This window comes from Carcharodon carcharias, chromosome 25 (genome assembly GCF_017639515.1).
Source record: "Carcharodon carcharias isolate sCarCar2 chromosome 25, sCarCar2.pri, whole genome shotgun sequence".
Taxonomy (NCBI): domain Eukaryota; kingdom Metazoa; phylum Chordata; class Chondrichthyes; order Lamniformes; family Lamnidae; genus Carcharodon; species Carcharodon carcharias.
In genome coordinates, this window is record NC_054491.1 from 3,725,047 (window position 1) to 3,745,636 (window position 20,590).

General features: G+C 42.7%; 1 protein-coding gene across 1 annotated transcript in view; it reads right to left on the reverse strand.

The window, feature by feature from the left end:
• The window catches only part of igsf9bb (immunoglobulin superfamily, member 9Bb), a 707,799-nt gene that overhangs the window by 58,087 nt on the left and 629,122 nt on the right, over positions 1 to 20,590 (reverse strand). The window contains exons 13-16 of the mRNA XM_041174093.1: positions 17,991 to 18,166; positions 10,921 to 11,147; positions 6,988 to 7,072; positions 6,703 to 6,864 (exon numbers count right to left, since the gene is read on the reverse strand). Coding sequence (XP_041030027.1) covers positions 6,703 to 6,864; positions 6,988 to 7,072; positions 10,921 to 11,147; positions 17,991 to 18,166 — 650 coding nt within the window. The remainder of the gene's footprint in view (positions 1 to 6,702; positions 6,865 to 6,987; positions 7,073 to 10,920; positions 11,148 to 17,990; positions 18,167 to 20,590) is intronic.

Sequence of the window (20,590 nt, forward strand, 5' to 3'; positions counted from 1 at the left end):
GGAAGCCGACTGCCACCTGCGATCAAGGTTGGAAGGTGATTGTGCGCTGGGAGGCCAGTTAAGGCCTACCCAGCATGAAATGCGAGCAGCAGTGGTGGGGTGGGGGGTTGCAGGAGAGGAGGACGAGCGTGATCTTCACGCATGCTTGCGAGTGTCCACTTGAGAATCTCCCTGAGGCCCAGAGCTGTCTCAGGGAGATGAAGAGTTGCCAAAAAAAAGTAAAAATAAAGCTTAGAAAAATGTTATAAAACATGCCCCCTCACGGGACTCTCACATTAGTAGGGACATGTAATAAGTGAAAATCTTATTTCATTTTTATTTGATGTTGGAAACTTCATCCACCCATGGATGAGGTTTCCAAAAAAGTGCAAAGGCTTCATGGCCTTTTTGCCTGCCCGCCGACCATAAGGTTGGATGGGCAGCAAAAAATTTAAGTTAATTGATCCTTTAATCCGCTGACCGAAATATCGTGCAACTGCACATTGACGTCAGGACGCTGGAGTGGGTCAGGCATGTACCTCCCGCCAAGGCAAAAATTTTGCTCTTCATCTACATGATGTAATGTAGCCATTTGCTAAGGTTATTTCAATAGCACATCCCAGTCTCATGACTCTAACCAATAAGAAGGACAAGAGCAGAAATGTCATGGGTATATTGTCACCTCAGTTCTTCCCATTGCCTGAAACCAAACTGACTGGGATCCGTGTTGCCATTCCTTTATCGTCACTGGATCACAATTCTGGAATTTCCTCTACTGAATATTGTGGAAACACCAAAAGCACAAGGCAAGCACACAGGTTCAGGGAATAGATTCACCACCACCTTCTCACACAACTAGCGATCAGCAATAAATGCACCATTGCCAGAACTACATGCACCCAAGAACCAATAAAAAACCCAAAATAGCTGGGAAGTGTGCTTTAAACAGTGGGCCCAAATTATTGCACTGCAATAGCGCAAATATCTCAGGTTTTAGGCTTAAATTGTGGTTTAAGCATTATAAAATTCAAAAATGATTTTCCTCTTTTTTTAAAGTTGAAATAAAAACAGCAAATGTTATTTATATTTCAGATTTCCATGATCTATAAGGTTTTTATAAAATCTCTGTTGAAAAGAAGGAATCTTTCATTGTTAAATAACTTGTTGATGATGTCAAGATTTAATTGAAAATGAATCTCTTCACTTTCTGTTCTATGCTAAATAAATGAATGTTGATTGTATTGTGAATTAGGATGTATTTGCAGTTTACACAATAATCAACCAATCATGCTTCATTTTATATGTTCTGGATTTTGCTAAAATGCTGTAAGGTTGATTATCTACAATTGCATTCGAACTCTCAGTGAGTAGGACCTAGCCAGCCCAACCTAGCTTTCTTAGTTAGGAGGTTTTGCACTGTAACTAAATACTACACCAGAAAATAATGCAAAAGTTAAGGTATTTCAAATATCAAACTGTTGGAGATTTTAACAGTTTCTGTTAAGGAGTCACTTTCCATTAAAATCAAACAGAAAATAAGTAAAAGCATCTACTTTCTGTAATAACTATTTTAATTCAGAAACTTGTTATATGTTCACTGTATAAATATGTTACCCATGTTTCTATTGTGAAATAACTTTGTTTTTATTAAGGGCGCTTTTACGAGCTGACAAGTAAAAAGACTTGCATTGATGTAACACTATTTATGACCTCAGGAGGTCCCAAAGCAACTTTACAGCCAATTAAGTGTAGTCACTGTTGTAAGGTAGGACAAATAGTGGCGAGCATTGACCTTGACAACTCCTCATCCTCTATTTAACAATGTGACTACCCTGGTTTTCTCCTGCACTCCACACTTTTTCACCTAGTTCTTGTGCAGTGCTTTGGACAGGAAAGGGAGGGACTATTGTACAATTAGCAAACTAATTGGTTTGGAAGGTGAGGGAGTCACTGGATGTGGAATGCATGTTTAAACCATGCAACGTTTGGGAAGCTGATTTAAACTCCAGCTAATTTTCAGTTGGGGGGGGCGGTGGGGTGGGTCCAACTCTTTCACATTTCAAATCAGGTGTTAGATTTGTCAGAGTCGAATGAAGTAGCATCAGCGACAGGGAAATGAGGAAGAGCAGCCAGCTTCAGTTAGATCTACTCTCAATAACACACCATTCACAATCAAGATCAATGAACTGATTTAATCAGGTATGATTTTAAACATTTCCCAGAAAAACACTATCTATAAAATAAAGACTACTGAACAGAAACTGCATAGAAATAATTATTTTAACTTCTAGAGATTGGTCGTGAAAGTCTTTCAACTGAACATGCTTCACAATATGTTCCAAATAGGTTTTAAGGCTCAGTGAGTTTTAAAGGTTATCATTGCAATAAATTATTCAATCTTCTTCAGTGAATCAAAGAATATTTGAATACTTCTTACTCGTAAAATGTGAAAATCAATTATTTAGCTTTTGTTTTGGTAAAAATAGTTATTCTTTGATCAGCATAAGTACTCTGTCATCCCTATTTCTTTCTTTACAGATTCCCTGAGCTATGTTATGTGATTCAGAGGTTGGATGAATAGCTATCTCCCAGGCTACCAGCAATACTGCCTAAATAAACCCCAGGAGCAGTAAGAGATTGGTTCAGTGGAGACATGCATCCTTATTCCCCCTCCATCCTGACAATAGGAGCTGGATTTTCAGCCCCCGCTAGGATAGGAGGTGGGTGGGAGCTGAAAATAGACCTGCCAGCTGGTGTGCCTCTTTTTTTAAGGAGGCAAGATAAGAGGGTGGCAGACCATACACCTGACCTCCAGGTTCCTGCGGGCGGTGGAGGGAGGGTAGGGGTGTGTGTGGGTTTGCAGTTTAGCTGCCTAGAGGTGGCTCCTGACCACAAAGGGCTGGAGGCCCTCCCCATCTGTCCGGACAGAAGTAGCCACAGGCTGCCTGTAGAGGGGTTCTCTGCAACTCCCTGACCATTCAGTGGTGGCCTGACTGCAAAAGCCAGTTTTTAACTGAAGATCAAAAGAGGTTAGAGAGACAGCACCATCATCTTGAAGGTCGCTCTCTCTTACTTGCCTTCCATTCTTGCCTGTTGTTCCTTTCAAGCTGGGAGGCCTCTGGTTGGCCATCCAGGTTTGAGAGCTCACCTGCTGTCCTTTATTGGACAGCGAACCTGTATCCAGGTCAATTAATGGGCCACTTCTGTGAAAATCACAATGTGACTGTTTGCCCCCTGGGAAAGGTTTGCCCCTTGGAAATTTTAAAAATTCATTAATGGGATCTATGCGCTGCTGGCTAGGCCAGCATTTATTACCCATTTCTAATTGCCCTTGAAAAGGTGGTGCTGAGCTGCCTTCTTGAACCACTGCAGTCCGTGAGGTATAGGTTCACCCTCAGTGCTGTTAGGGAGGGGAGTGCCAGACTTTGACCCAGTGACAATGAAGGAACGGTGATATATTTCCAAGTCAGGATGGTGAGTGGCATGGAGGGGAACTTCCAGGTGCTAGTGTTCCCATGTGTCTGCTGCCCTTGACCTACTAGATGGTAGTGGTTGTGGTATTGGATGGTGCTGTCTAAGGAGCCTTGGTGAGTTCCTACGGTGCATCTTATAGATGGTACACACTGCGGACACTGTGCTTCGGTGGTGGAGGGAGTGAATGTTTGTGGATGGGGTGTGAATGAAGTGGCTGCATTGTCCTGGATGGTGTCAAGCTTCTTGAGTGTTTTTCGAGTTTCACTCATCCAGGCTAGTGGGGAGTATTCCATCATGTTCCTGACTTGTGACTCGTAGATGATAGAAAGGCTTTGGAGGGACAGGGGGTGAGTTACTCACCACAGGATTCCTAGCCTCTGACCTGCTCTTGTAGCCACAGTATTTATATGGCTAGACCAGTTCAGTTTTGGTCAATGGTAACTCCAGGATGTTGATAGTGGGGGATTCAGTGATAATAATGCCCATTGTATGTCAAGGGGTGATGGTTAGATTCTCTTTTGTTGGAGATGGTCATTGCCTGGCACTTGACTGGTGCGAATGTTACTTGCCACTTGTCAGCCCAAGCCTGGATATTGTCCAGGTCTAGCTGCATTTGGACATGGACTGCTTCAGTATCTGAGGAGTCACGAATGGTGCCGAACATTGTGCAATCATCAGGGAACATCCCCACTTCTGACCTTATGATGGAAGGAAGGTCATTGATAAAGCAGCTGAAGATGGTTGGGCCTAGGACACTATCCTGAGGAACTCCTGCAGTGACGTCCTGAATCTGAGATAATTGACCTCCAACAACTGCAACCATCTTCCTTTGTGCTAGGTATGATTCCTACCAGCGGGGAATTTCCCCACAGATTCCCATTGACTCCAGTTTTGCTAGGACTCCCTGATGCCACACTCGGTCAAATGCCTCGATGTCAAGGGCAGTCACGCTTACCTCACCTCTGGAGTTCAGCTCTTTTGACCATGTTTGAGCCAAGTCTGTAATGAGGTCAGGAACCCAAATTGAGCATCAGCGAGCAGGTTATGGCTAAGCAATTGCTGCTTGATAGTACTATTGATGATCTTTTCCATGACTTTACTGATGATTGAGAGTAGACTGATGGGGCAGTAATTGGCAGGGTTGGATTTGTCCTGCTTTTCATGTATAGGACATACCTGGGTAATTTTCCACATTGTTGGGTAGATGCCAGTGTTGTAGCTGTACTGTAACAGCTTGGCTAGGGGCACGGTAAGTTCTGGAGCTAAGTCTTCAGCACCATTTCTGGAATATTGACAGGGCCCAAAGCTTTTGCAATATCCAGTGCCTTTAGCCGTTTCTTGAAATCACATGGAGTGAATTGAATTAGCTGAAGACTGGCATCTGTGATGCTGGGGACCTCCAGAGGAGGCCGAGATGGATCATCCACTCGGCATTCCTGGCCAAAGGTTGTTGCAAATGCTTCACCTTATCTTTTGTACTGATGTGCACTATTTACGACAGGATGTGGCAGGACTGCAGAGCTTAGATCTGATCCGTTTATTGTGGAATCACCTTGCTCTGTCTATCCCTTGCTGCTTAATGCTTTTGGCACCCAAATTGTCCTGTATTGTAGCTTCACCAAGTTGACACCTCATTTTTAGGTATGCCTGGTGCTGCTCCTGACATGCCCTCCTGCACTCTTCATTGAACCAGGGTTGCGCCCCTGGCTTGATGGTAATGGTAGAGTGGAGGGATTATGCGGCACCATGAGGCTACAGCTTGTGGTTGAGTACAATTGTGCTGCTGCCGATGACCCACAGCATCTCATGGATTCCCAGTCTTGAGTTGCTAGATCTGTTCAAAATCTATCCCATTTAGCACAGTGGTAGTGCCACACAGCAGGATGGAGGGTTTCCTCAATTTGAAGGCGGGACCTCATCTCCACAAGGACTGTGCTTGGTGGTCACTCTTACCAATAATGTCATGGACAGATGCATCTGTGGTAGGCAGGTTGGTGAGGGTGAGGTAAGTATGCTTTCCCTTCTTGTTGGTTCCCTCATCACCTGCTGCAGACCCAGTCTAGCAGTTACATCCTTTAGGACTCAGCCAGCTCAGGCTGTAGTGGTGCTACTGAGCCACTCTTGGTGATGGATATTGAAGTCCCCCACATTGTGCACTGTTCTCCCTTGCCACCTCAATGCTCTTCATCAGCTGTGGGAGGATGGTACATGGTAAGCAGCAGGATGTTTCCTTGCCCATGTTTGACCTGGTCCTGAGACTTCATTGGGTCCAGATTTGATGTTGATGACTCCCTCCCACTGTACACCACTGTACTGGCACCTCTGCTATGTCTATCCTACCCCTGGGACAGGACATACCCAGGGATGAGATGGTGGTGTCTGGGGCATTTTCTAGGGAAGGAATTATTATTATGAAGGTAAGATATTATTCCACGAGTATGACTATGTCAGGCTGTAGCTTGACTGGTCTGTGAGACTGCCCTCCCAATTTTGGCACAAGTCTCCAGATTTTAGTAAGGAGGACTTTGCAAGGTCAACAAGGCTGAGTTTGCTGTGGTCATTTCCGGGGCCTAGGTTGATGCCAGGTGGTCCGTCTGGTTTTATTCCTTATTGGCTTGTTTTTAGCAGTTTGATACAACTGAGTGGGCTTGCTAGGCTATTTCAGAGGGCACTTAAGAGTCAACCACATTGGAGTCACATTTAGGCCAGACCAGGTAAAGTCAGCAGATTTCCTAACCTGGGGGACACACTGAACCAGATGAGTTTTTACGATGATCGACATGGTTTCATGGTCATCATTAGACTTTTAATCCCAGGTTTTTATTGAATTAAAATTCCACCATCTGCCATGGTGGGATTCGAACCCAGGTCCCAGAGCATTACCCTGGGTCTCTGGATTACTAATCCAGTGACAATACCACTGTGTCTTTGCCTCCCCCGCTGGAGACAAATTATATATATAAATATATAGTCCCAACCTCTGCTTTTCACCCCCGGAGGGAAAATTCAGTCCTTGGTTTTTATTGCTTCTTTACTAGGTAGCATGGGTAGCATCAGTGGAATTAGGGTATGGAGCTGTGTCCTTCTCTCTACTTGTACTGTACATCAGTGTTCCAACTTGCAGCATCGCAAGGCTTATTCACTGAGTGGCGGAAATTGTGATTTCCAGAAAGCATTAGTGCCGTTCTCTTGAGTGTCACTTGTATACTTTCCCAATGAAAGCCTTTCAAAAAGACAGCTCCTACTTACCCCTCTTTCTCTTATTCTTCCGCTTCCGCTGCCGGTTAACAAAACAAGCAGCCAAGGTACTGAATAAAATGGCTGCCGCCAGGAAGCAAATGGTGGCGACAATCCCAGCCACGACTGGACGGGCCAGGCCTTCCTCGGGCACTTCGGGTGGTGGAAAGACATCTAAACAAACAGAGAATATGTGAAGAGTAAGGAACAATGAATTAATGGCTTTACATTTAAACAATTTCTAACAACACTGAGCCCTAAAGAATTTGCATCGTTTAGAAGGGACATTCATCTCACCTGAACTAGAAACCCCAACTATGTTACTTGGCTCACTGATCAGGTCCTGCATGACAGCCATCACACGAAATTCATACCAAGAGTCCTGACAAAAAGAGAAAAATAATCTGCACCTCATTTCTTTCATTTGCATAAAATAGCACAGTTCCTGGTGAATGGGAAAGATACAAAGAACAGCGCAAGGAGGGCACAACATTAAGAGCTACAAGAAGGGAATATGAAAAGACATAGCAAAAGCAACACAAAGGTTTCAACAATTATATTATGAAAATATGGGCAGTTAGGAGCAGTGTGGGACCCTCGTAAACTCATAATAGTGATATTGCCAATGAAAATAAGGAAATAATAGACAGCCATTCTCTGGTTCATTCCACATGACAATACCTTGACCAATCAGAGTCGACCTGCCTGGTTTGAATTTGAACAATAACTTGGCAGTTAACTGTACCTTGCTACATTCTCCATGGCAATGACTCTACCAATCAGAGTCTATTTGCCAGCCAATCAGCACTCTCTTCTCATACAGTATAAATTATTGTTCCCTTTACTGTTGGTAATCTTGTAATCTATCCTGATCAGTGCAAGACAAAAAAAATTAAACAGCATGTCTTTTTTTTATAGCAATATTGCAGATGGTCTAACCATAATCTTCTAAATTTTCCTTTAGATTTGAAAATTGTGCTTATTAAGGGGGGGTGAGAGCGAAATCAGGAAAATTTCAACCAGTTAGCTTAGCATCTATTGTCAAGAAATTGCTAGAGTAGATAATTAAGGATAAAGTGACTGAACATTTAACACATTTTCAGCTGATCAGAGAGAGCCAACATGGATTAGTAAAGGGTAGATCATGCCAGACAAGCTGATTGAATTTTTTCAAGAGGTGGCTAAAGTAATGGATAGGGGAATATCTAAGAATGTTATTTATATAGACTTCCAGCAGGCATTTGATAAAAAGTCTGTCAGAAGAGACCATTAGCTTAAGTTGAAGCTCATGAATTAAAGGCAAATTATTGACTTTCTTAGGAAAATTGCTGAGGAACAGGAGACAGAGTAGGTATAATGTGCATCTAATTGACAGGATTTGCTGGGCCCTCAACTATTCACTATATTTATTAATAATTTAGATATTGAAGCCAGGTATCCAAATTTGCCAATAACACAATGATAGGTGGCATTTTGAGCAGTGTAGATGGAAGTGTAAAATTACAAGGAGATATTGGTGGATTAAATGAATGGATTGATCGTAGGCAAATGTTAGGTCATCACTTTGGATGGAACTAAAAAGATTGAACAAGATACTTTCTAAATGTTGAAATGCTGGATACAGTGGAGGTCCAAAGAGACTTGGGGGTCCAGGTACAAAAATTATTAAAATGTCATGGTTAGGAACAGAAAATATTCAAAAAGGCTTATGGAATGTTGACATTTATATCTGGAGGATTAGGCTACAAAGGAGTAGAAGTCATGCTTCGTCTATACAAAGCCCTGGTTGTGCACAACAGGAGTACTGTGAACAGTTCTGGGCACCACACCTTGGGAAGGATATATTGGCTTGGAGGGAGTGCTGCTTAGATTTACCAGAATGGTTATGGGTTGGTGGAGGTCAATCATCTCAATTCTAGGACATCACTGCAGGAGTTCCTCAGGGTAGTGTCCTCAGCCCAAACATCTTCAGCTGTTTCATCAATGACCTTCCTTCCATCATAAGATCAGATCTGGGGATGTTTGCTGATAATTGCACAATGTTCAGCACCATTTGTGACTCTTCAGATACTGAAGCAGTCCAAGGTCAAATGCAGCAAGACTTGGACAATATCCAGTCTTGGGCTGACAAGTGGCAAGTAACATTTGCACCACACAAGTGCCAGGCAATGAACATCTCCAAGAGAAAATCTAACCATTGGCCCTTGACATTCAATGGCATTACTATTACAATCCCCCACTATCAACATCCTGGGGGTTACCATTGACCAGAAACTGAACTGGAGTAGCCATATAAATACAGTGGCTATAAGAGCAGGTCAGAGGCTAGGGATCCAGTGGCGAGTAACTCACCTCCTGACTCCCCAAAGCCTGTTCACAATCTACAAGGTACAAGTCAGGAGTATGATGGAATACTCTCCACTTGCCTGGATGAGTGCAACTTCAACAACACTCAAGAAACTTGATACCATCCAGGACAAGGGCAACAGACACATGGGAACACCACCGGCTGGAATTTCCCCTCCAAACCACTCATCATCCTGCCTTGGAACTATATTGCCGTTCTTTCACTGTCGCTGGGCCAAAATCCTGGAACTCCCTCCAAAACAGAGCTGTGGGTGTGCCTACACCACATGGACTGTGGCGTTTCAAGAAGGCAGCTCACCACCACCTTCCCAAGGGCAATTAGGGATGGGCAATAAATGCTGGCCTAGCCAGTGACAGCCACATCCCATGAATGAACAACAAAAGATACCTGGACTGCTAGGATTAAATTACCAGGAGAGATTACACAAACTATGGTTGTATTCCCTGGAATTTAGAAAGCTAAGGGATGGTTTGATCAAAGTTTTTAAGACACCAACGGGAACAGATAGGGTATATAGAGGGAAACTCTTATCACTGGTTGGGGCATCTAGGTATAGTAGTATAGGCTGAAAACTAGGGTCAGATCATTTTTAGGAGTAAAATTAGGGAACAATTATAAGAGCAAAAAGTGATGGAAGGTTGGAATTCTCTTCTGCAAATGGCAATTGTTGCTAGATCAATTGTTGATTTAAATCTAAGATTGGTAGATATTTGTTAACCAAAGGTATAAAGGGATATGGGAAAAAGAGGTACACCCACAGCGCTGTTTAAATTCATCTTATGGGGAAAAGACCGTTAGATGAATTTAGGCTGCAGATTTGCCATGAACTCATTCAATGCCAGAACAGGCTTGAGAGTGAAATGATTCATCCTTTATATTACGGTCCAGGTAATGAAGAAGGAAAAAACTATGTTTTGTAATAAATATTTAACTTTTTTTTAAACATAGTTGGCCCAAGACACCTCTCCCAGTCTGACCTCTCTAGAGACTGATGCTAAGGTTAGTCAACTATTATTGTATATGGGCCTGTCAGGCTGTTCAAAGGCAAATTAGATGGACCTTGGTCTGTTATTGATGAGCAATTCCTATGTTCTTTTGTCTCTCCCTGTCTCTGCATACACTGCAGCAGGCACGATAACAAGCCTTTGCAGTGTCATCTTGCCTTATGTCAGCATGGAAACGGGGTTAGCCTGCAGGTGGGTGCAGAACCAGTTCAACTTAGTTTTCTAAGTGGACCAGCACTCATGAACTCCCTTATTTTCAGAATATTGGGCAGGTTGTCTGTGGTAGATTTTGAGGCCTTTCTGCACAAAAACAGGTTGGCAACTCTAGCCCCAAAGAAGGTGGGGAATGACTGACCTGTTCCCATCGTTGTTCTGGCTGCTATAATCTTCCCTTGGGCCTACTGCTGGGTGTCTGGGAAGCCCACCTGAGTCAAGTGATTGGCTCATTTAAAATGATGTACAGAGCAGCCTGATCACCAGGTTTGCGGAGTACAGTGCAGAGCCTGGACTGCACATGGTCTGCTTCTCCAAGTGCTACCAAACCCAGTCTACTGCCACTCTGGTTCCCTACACATTGGCCTCTCCTTTTCAGGACCTGAGACTAGCCAAGGTGCCCAATATTCCAGCAGGCTCCTTTCTGTAGTAAACCTCTGAAACAGCTGATTGCAAGTGGCATTAAAAATATGTGTATAACTTTGCGTACTAATTGAAAATAATTTTAGGGTGATTGAGAGGAAAATATTAACGTATGAAGCACTCAGCATTACTTAAACATCCCGTCAAGATATTTGCTCTATTCATTAAGCCACCAGGAATTTTGTTAAGATCATTTTAGGAGTGGAATTGGCAATGACTTACCAGAGATAACTCCTTGGTCAGCAGCTCAGTTTCAGTCCCTGGTATTGCTTCATCTAGAATCTCCCACCTATCTCCCAGACGGAATTCCATGATATAATGATCGATCGGATAGCTATGGTTGGCCGGTGAGAGCCAAGACAGCAACACTCCTTGGTGTGTTCGATTGGCTGTTAGGCACCTTGGTGGAGAAAGCAGCACCAGTGGTTCTCGGGTCGTAACAGGGAAAGCTGAAAGAATAATCAAGATGATAAACTCTTCCGCTGCAGGTGTCATCAAGCATCCGCTGAAGCTGACGGTCAATGCACAGCCCCTGACATGCATTACTCATTTCGCTGCTTAGAAACCCATTATTGTTCACATATTTGCACCATATGGTTTTGCTTCCCTATAATCCATGGGCCTCTATTCATAAATAGTCAATGTCACTGGCGGCGGGGGGTTAAATCGGTGATGACTGAGCAGGATTTTTGCTTGTTTGTATTGGATCATCGGGGTTCAAATTAATTTAAATTGACTTGAACTTTTCTCCTAACACTTTGCTGTCTGACAGGTTTACACAATAGTACTCTTGGCTTTAATTTTATTTAAAAACAAGGCAAGTGTATAAAGTCCTGAGCAGCTGTAATTCAGCTTTTTAGGAAGCTTTCATATACAAGAAATGAGAAAAATCGAAGCCTAATATGCCTCCCAAGCTCTTGGTGAGTTAAAAGTATTTTTTCTTCTTTATTTTTTCATGGGACATGCTGAGAAAGCCAGCATTGCTGCCCATCCCTAATTCCCCTTGTACTAAATGGCTTACTAGGGCCATTTCAGAGTTGACCACATTGCTGAGTGTCTGGAGTCACGAGCAGGCCAGACTGGGTAAGATGGAAAACTTCCTTCCCCTATAGGACATTAGTGAACCAGATGGGGTTTTACAACAATCAATGATAGTTCCATGGTCATTGTTACTGAGACTAGCTTTATATTCCAGATTTATTGATTGAATTTAAATTACTCCAGATGCCTTGGTGGGATTTAAACACATGCTCCCAGTGTATCGGCCTAGGCCCTGGAAATACTAGTCTAGTGACATTACCACTACACCACCATTGTCCCCTGGTGTAGTCGCGTGGTGTAGTTCTGAACCACGTAGACCACAAAAATCCAGTTTCCATCTGGGTCTTCAGCCTGTTACCCAATCTCAATTTCATAGAAAGGGAAAAATGCCCCTTACTTAAAAGTATGCATGTTGGCACTGAGTACAGGAAGGAATTGGCACAGTTGTGGAACTTGCCCGACATTTTCAAAAATTCTGCCAAACCTCATTGCCTAGGCTCCCACATCTGAGTAAGCTGGTAAAACTCTATGGAACTGCAGCTAAAGACGCCAGCTTCAAAAGAGGAAGGGATGAAAGAGGACACAACTGAGAACAGAAATCTAAGTGTGGCTCTCAAACAGTATGCTTGGTGTCATTTGGTGAACTCTGCCCAGTTCCAAACTTTAACTCAGATTTTAAGCACTGAGACTCACCACACAACACTAAATAATATTTCAATTGTCGTTCCTACAAGGCAAGACCTAGAACAAAGTTAATGTCCAAAGATATGAAAGTCAATGTTGTGGCATGATTGTTTGATGGGAGGCATGCTTATCCCATGATAGCAGTTATATCTCTCACCTTTGATATGTCCTCACGAATGGTCCAGTTGATCACTGTGAAGCAGACAGGGAGGAGTGTGCAGGAAGTCAGGATCACTGTGAAGCAGACCGGGAGGAATGTGGAACAGGTTGGGGTCACTGTGAAGCAGACCGGGAGGACTGTGAAGCAAGTTGGGTCACTGTGAAGCAGACTGGGAAGTTTGTGAAGCAGATCAGGGTCACTGTGAAGCAGACCGGGAGGTTTGTGAAGCAGATCAGGGTCACTGTGAAGCAGACCAGGAGGTTTGTGAAGCAGATCAGGGTCACTGTGAAGCAGACTGGGAGGTTTGTGAAGCAAATCAGGGTCACTGTGAAGCAGACCGGGAGGTTTGTGAAGATCAGGGTCACTGTGAAGCAGACCGGGAGGGTGTGAAGCAGGTCAGGGTCACTGGTAAACAGACTGGGAGGGTGTAAAGCAGGTCAGGGTCACTGTGAAGCAGACTGGGAGGGTGTGAAGCAGGTCAGGGTCACTGGTAAACAGACTGGGAGGATGTAAAGCAGGTCAGGGTCACTGTGAAGCAGACTGGGAAGGTGTGAAGCAGGTCAGGATCACTGTGAAGCAGACAGGGAGGAGTGTGCAGGAGGTCAGTATCACTGTAAAGCAGACCAGGTGAAATGTGAAACAGGCCAGTGTCACTGTGAAGCAGACCGGGAGGTTTTTGAAGCAGGTCAGGGTCACTGTGAGGCAGACTGGGAGGAGTGTGCAACAGGTTGGGATCAGGACCAGATGAGATGCGCCTAAGGCATCAGGACCGGATGAAATGCATCTAAGGACACTGCAGAAAGTGAAAGTGGAAATTGCAGAAGTACTGGCCATAATTTTCCAGTCTTCCTCGGACTCAGGGGTGGTGCCAGAGGACTGGAGAATTGCAAATGTTACACCCTTGTTCAAAAAAGGGTGTAAAGATAAGCCCAGCAACTACAGGCCAGTGAGCTTAACTTCGGTAGTGGGGAGGCCTCTAGAAACAATAAAATGGGACAAAATTAATAGCCACTTGGGCACATGTAGGTTCATTAAGGAAATTAAACATTTACTTATTAAGGGCAAATCAAGTTTTACTAACTTGCTTGAACTTTTCGATGAGGTAATAGAGAGGGTTGATGAGGACAATGCTAGTGATGTTGTGTACATGGATTTCCAAAAGACATCTGATAAAGTGCCACACAACAGGCTTGTGAGCAAAGTTAGAGCTCACAGAATAAAAGGGATAGTAGCAACATGGATACAAAATTGATTTGGTGACAGGGATCCGAGAGTAGTGGTGAATGGTTGCTTTTCAGGCTGAAGGAAGTAGAGTTCCCCAGTAATTGGTGTTAGGACCCCTGCTCTTCCAGATATTTATTAATGACCTAGACCTTGGTGTACAGAGCAAAATTTCAAAATTTGTGGACGATATGAAACTTGGAAGTAATGTGAACCATGTGGATGATAGTGTAGAACTTCAATAGGACATAGAGAGGTTGATGGAATGGGTGGACACATTTCATTTAAATTTGAATTCAGGGAAGTGTGAAGTGATTTATTTTGGTAGGAAGAAGTCAAAGAGACACAATATAAAATAAAGGGTACAATTCTAAAGGGGTCCACATGTGGAAGGACCTGGATGTGTATGTGCATAAATCATTGAAGGTGGCAGGACAGATTGAGAGTGCGGTTAATAAAGCATATGGGATCTTGGGCTTCTTCAATAGGGGCATGGAATACAAAAGCAAGGAAGTTATGTTAAATCTGTATAGAACATCTGAAGTATTGCATCCAGTTCTGGGCACCACACTTTGGGAAAGATCTGAAGCTTTTAGAGAGAGTGCAGAAAAGATTCATCATAATGGTTTCAGGGATGAAGAACTTCAGTTATGTAAAAAGATTGGAAAAGTTGGACTGTTCTCTACAGAGAAGAGAAGGTTGAGAGGAGATTTGATAGAAGTGTTCAAAATCATGGGGGGTGGGCAGGGAAGATAGGGAGAAACCATTTCCTTTGGTGGAAGGATTGAGAATTACAGGGAACAGCTAAGAGGCAATTGGCACATTAAGCCAATGTGACTCTCCTAAGTTGAAGCACAGAATTCAATACCAACCTAACTTTCAGAGGAAATCTTTTCAATTCCTGGATTATAGCATATTGGGACAAACTTTTCTAAAGACTGTGTGAACACTGAATAAAACTCTGGAAAAAGCTACGGAATACTCTTGGATATTTAGTTTTCAGTTTTGGCTCGCTAGTATCAGTTACCCATCAGAGACAGAAAATCATGGGTTCAATCCTAGGCTTGAGCACATAATTCAGGCTGTCTTATCAGAGGTGCTAGCTTCTGGATATTAAACTGATTGTTGCCCTCTTGGAAGGATATTAAATATACCTTAGCACTATTTGAGCTTGAGCAGGGGATGTCTCCTGCAGTCTTGGCCAATATTTATCTCTCTGCAACATCACTGAAACAGATTATCTAGTCTTTTATCTCTACGGTATGTACTTTGCTTTGGGAAAGTTGACTGCCACATTTCTTATATTACAACAGCCATTACAGTTCAAAAATATTTATTGCCTGTGGCATATTGTAACTTCCTTAAGGTGTGACAAGCACTTTTTTTTTTTGTTCATTCATGGGATGTGGGTGTCGCTGGCTAGGCCAGCATTTATTGCCCACCCCTAACTGCCCCTCGTTCAGAGGGTATTTAAGAGCCAACCACATTGGTGTGGGTCTGGAGTCACGTGTAGGCCAGACCAGGTAAGGACAACAGAACTCCTCCTGTAAAGGACATTAGTGAACCAGATGGGTTTTTACAACAATGAACAATGGTTTGATGGTCATCATTAGACTCTTAATTCCAGAATTTTATTGAATTCAAGTTCTACCATCTGCCATGGTGGAATGTGAACCCAGGTCCACAGGGCATTACTCTGGGTCTCTGGATTACTAGCCCAGCGACAATACCACTATTCCATCGCCTCCTCCAATTGCAATTGCTTTATATTTGTACAGAAAGCTGTTGAAATTAATTGATAGTGTTATAAATGGATGTAGTGAGCATAGAAAAAAATACATTTCAAATAGGCATTATTTACACTATTTTGTGCGGGGGGGGGGGATAGGGACAGGGTGTACAGGGGATGGGGGGTGGGGGGATTGGTGGGAGATGGAGTGTTGGCGGTGAAGGTAAATGCAACTTTTGAACCAGCCAAATGAATCCTGCCCTAGCATGTCAATTCATGGGCACTAGCGAATAGATTGAGCTCTTGTGAAAATTATGTCCCAATTTAATCTTTCCTGAGCCTTGCTTATAGTTTATTTGCTTTAATTAAGAAAACATAGCAAAACTCATTTGATGAGTAATGCAGTCAGGTCATTGCACTCCACATTATTAAATGTTAAGTGTGTACAATTCTGGGAAATGTTATCCTGATAATCCCTATTAAACCTCCAATCACGGACCAACGTCACAACACTGTTAATATAGGATTTAGATACACTTTATAATGTGTTCAGTATCATGGGGGTCATTGGCACATGTTGCAAATTGAACACACTAAGGAAGTAGTAACAGTTGAACTGCTGAGTCAACACTAGCTGTACACATACCCTGAGCTCCACTATTACATCTTTGTTATTATGAGCACTCAAATCTTTTGCATCTTCACTGATGGCAAACATAAGTTCAAATACTCAGTCTCCAGAGCTACAGTTCTCTGAGGTGTAATTCTATGATCGTGGGCATATCATTTGTGCAAAGATCTATCCATTATTTGTCTTAATTCAAGGTAATAAACATCCTGGCATTTATGTTTTAATATTAATATATTCATTATTTTGCAATTTTTTTGTTTAAACAATTTTAATTTTTCATTTTTAGGCCAGCAACTCCTTTATTACGTGATTCAGCATTGGAGGTGCACCTTGTTAATAATTCATTTTCCATTGAAAACAATAAAAGCAGTCCTTATAGAAATTAGAGCACAGAAAGAGACTATTCATCTGTGCTAGTAACTGTACTAATTCCTATATCCCATCCTTCCCAATACTCTTTCCCCATATCATTTCATATATTTTCCATATCCAAGTTCCTTTTAAATAATATTAGAGTCTCTGACTCAATATCATTTCTGGTGAAGCATTTAATTTCTAATAATTCTCTGAATGAAAACATTTCTTCTAACCTTCCCTTTGTCCAAGTGATAATCATAAAATAGAATCTCAGGATGGTCATAGCACAAAAGGAGGCTATCTGGCCCATCGAACCCATGCCAGCTTTCTACAAGAGCAATTTAGCTAATCCCACTCCCCTGCCCTTTTCCTGTAGTCCTGCTATTTTTTTCACTTCAGCTGCTTATCCAATTCCCTTTTGAAAGCCCCGATTATATCTCCCTCCAACAACCTTTTCAGGCAGCGCATTCCGGATCCTAACCACTCAGTGAATAAAAAAGCTTTTCCTCATGTCATGCTTGGTTCTTTTGCCAATCATTTTACATTGGTGTCCTCTGATTCTTGACGCTTCCACCAATGGGAACAATTTCTCCCTATCTATTCTGTCTAGACACTACGCAATTTTGTCCACTTTTATCAAATGTCCACTCAACCTTCTCTCCTCTAGGAGAACGACCCCAGCTTTGTATCCAGGTAACTGAAGTCCCTTGTCACTGAAACCATCCTTGTGAATCTTTTCTGCATCCTGTGTAAAGCCTTCACATCTTTCCTAATATCTTATGCCCAGAATTGGACACAATCATCCAGTTGAGGTCTATCTAGTATTTTAGAAAGGCTCTTAAGTTCTGAAGAAGTGTCATATTGGACATGAAGTGTTAACTTTGATTCTCTCTCCACAGATGCTGCCAGACCTGCTAAGTCTTTTCAGCATCTTTTGTTTTTATTTCTTCATAACTTCCTTGCTTTTAGTCTTTTTGCTTCTACTTGTAAAGTCCAGAATCCCATAAGCCTTTTTAACCACTTTCTCAACCTATGTAGAGCCGAATTTTTCTGCAAGTGTTGGGAACCATATAGTGGCCCCGAAGCCGTGCTTGTCATCATGAACTCTGATGAAAGATTATTAACCTGAAACATTAACTCTGTTTCTCTCTCTCCCCAGATGTTGCCTGTCCTGGTGAATATTTCTAGTATTTTCTGTTTTATTTCAGATTTCCAACATCTGCAGTGCTCTCTTTTCACTAAGTATAAATTTAGCGTCGGAAACAGGGTACCATGTTCCAACAATGGTAGTGCTAAAGGATACTTATGGCAATATGGTCATGCACGGTGGCTTAAAAAAATCAGTATGCATATAAGGGTTCATAGCATTTGAGATTTTAAAGCTTATGGAAATTATTGACATGGAGCTAAAACAACATTCCAGAACTGATGGGTTAGTGCACACTTACGCTGAATATAATTTTACTCACCCAGTGTGTTCACAGTGATGACTTCACTGAAGGGCCCTGTGCCCAGTTTATTCTGTGCTAGCACACTGAACTGGTATGTGGTCTCAGGCTCCAGGCCCTCCACCAGCAGCCAGGTAAGGCCTGTGGATACAGGCAGTGAAAGCCAGTCATGGGGTCCCAGCATAGCCCTCTTTACCCTGTGGCAAATACAGAACTGGAGAGTTAGCATCTGCTTTCCAGCCAGGTGTATTTTTCAGGTCAGACTGCAGTTTGAGGATGAAACAGGTCTTGTGGAATGAAACAGCATTGAAATTATAATCCAATACAGTGAAGAAATGTGGTTTACCTTTTCAGCAGCTCAGTTAATTGATGAGAATACACTTCCTTTAAACCTCTCCTAAGCTCACTAATTGTAAAAATATGCCCGACACATTTTTCCCCACTCAGTATCTATGGCAACACTAACAATTCCCAGCTGAGAAATGGCATTCATCATTGAAAATACCAAACTTCCTTATATTGTAATCCAATTCCAGCTTCCAAAGATCATCTCCCTTTTTCACCAATTCACTGACTGTTGATCATCCTGGGCCTTTTAATGCTCTCTTTTTGAATGAAGTGACCAATATTAGCTGTTAGGGAGGAAGCATTTATTCCTAATCTTTGTTAAATGCAAATCTTGATCAATTAATTCACCTTGAGACCTAAATTTGAAAAAGAGTTATATGCCATAATTAAACCCTTATTTACTGATGTCCAGACTTTGGTTGGATAATCAGTCCATATAAATATATACAAGGGGAAGCAATCTGTTGCAAAACCACAAACCTCTTCTTTCTGAATGGGATTACAGTGCAGCAGAACATAGAAATCTGACTAATTCTTCCCCCACAAGAGCTCATTGGAATAAGGCAAATATTTGAAAGGGACAAAATCGCAGGGGCCACGGGAAAGTAACAGGGCAGTGGGACTAATAGGGAAACTCTTACAAAGATCCAACACAGGTACATTGGGACAAATTGCCTCTTTCTGTGCTATATGAGCTATATGATTCAACAATTCTATAAGGGGAGGGGTGAAAGGATTAACATAGGCCTAAATTTTCACACAGATGGAGAGGCTCTGGTCATAGGGTAGGGACATAGCGTGGCATAGGGGGTATGAGGGGCCATAGTGGATGGGTAGAGAGGTATAGGGTGGAATTGGAGGTGTAAGGGACCATAGGGGAGTGGGTAGAGGGGCATAGGGTAGCATTGGGGGCATGACGGGCTACAGGTGAGGGTGTGGGGCATGAGCTGGCATGGATGAGGCATGGGGAGTGTGTGCGTGCGTGTGAGGAGTGAAGGCTGGAGGGATGTGTTTTGTTTTGTTCATTTTTTCCATAACTTCACCAAAGTGTCAGTGCACAAAGGCAGGCCTCCCACCCAAACCACCGCTGCACCTGGCGGCCTCTGCACTCAATGCCGGGGCGGTGGGCCCAACTTCTAATGCAGCCTGTCCCTGGAACGGAAATCCAACCTTCTAACCTTCTAGTCCACTTTTACCTGGGTCTACTTGGTGGAGCCGAGAAAAGTCCCAAATCTGCACTCCTGATGTGGCAGTGAAAATCCGAGCCTTAGTGTTGCTTAATGTAGGGGATCAATAGGGTTGGTGGGGGGGGGGGGGCTGCTAAATTCAAAATGCAATAATCATTCATGGACTTTATATATAGGTTCAATTAGTCAAATGGCCTGTTATCACTTCACAATTCAGACATGCTCTTGAAATAACTCAGCAATAGCTGATATTTTTGAATGAGGGCACAACCCCTAGGCTGCTTCATTGCACAGATAATGGTTATTGTTTTACTTCAAATGTTAAGAATTATGGAGCCTGTCATTGGAAAATGCTGAGGTAAGCATTCTTGTGATTTATCAGTTGCCCAAATTTATGGCATATAATTCTTAATTAACTTCTAACTTTTTTTGCACACTTTGTGATAAAAATCCTCCATTTAATGATTGCCTATAGTAGGCACCGGTACAAATCTGGCGTACTAGTTCAAATTCTGGTAATGGTGGAGGTGCTTAATTCAAGCTGGCATGTACAGTACACACTGGGTAGAAGCATGCATTTCACTCACATGTTCGGCTTCCTCAGTTTGCAAACTGGGTCCGTTTATACCCACCAGTGCAGAGCAATCCATATCTGGGACAAAGAGGGGCTGAGTCGGCTCAACAGCGGATCCATTGGTATGTGGATGATCCCCCACATCAGTGCTGACTTTTACACAGTGTATACTAAAGATTAGTGCCAATGATAAAAGTTAGTAATGCAACTTAAATCTGAAAACTACGTGCAATGCAGAAATGTAGGAAAAATAGGAAGCATCGCAGCACATTGGAGAATGGTTGTTTGTCCTCTCGAAGTCACTGGACTCAAACATATTAAAATGCATTGGACTCTCAATTTGTGCAAATTAGAAAGACACGGTCCATACATCAGTAAATTTAATTAATTTAACTCGTTACAGGATTTCACAGGTGACCAAGCCAAAGGGCTATCATTATTCTGTTAGTGACATATGAAAGCTTTATAAATAGAAGTGTGCAGTGGTGGTGCACAATACTTGCTGTTGACAG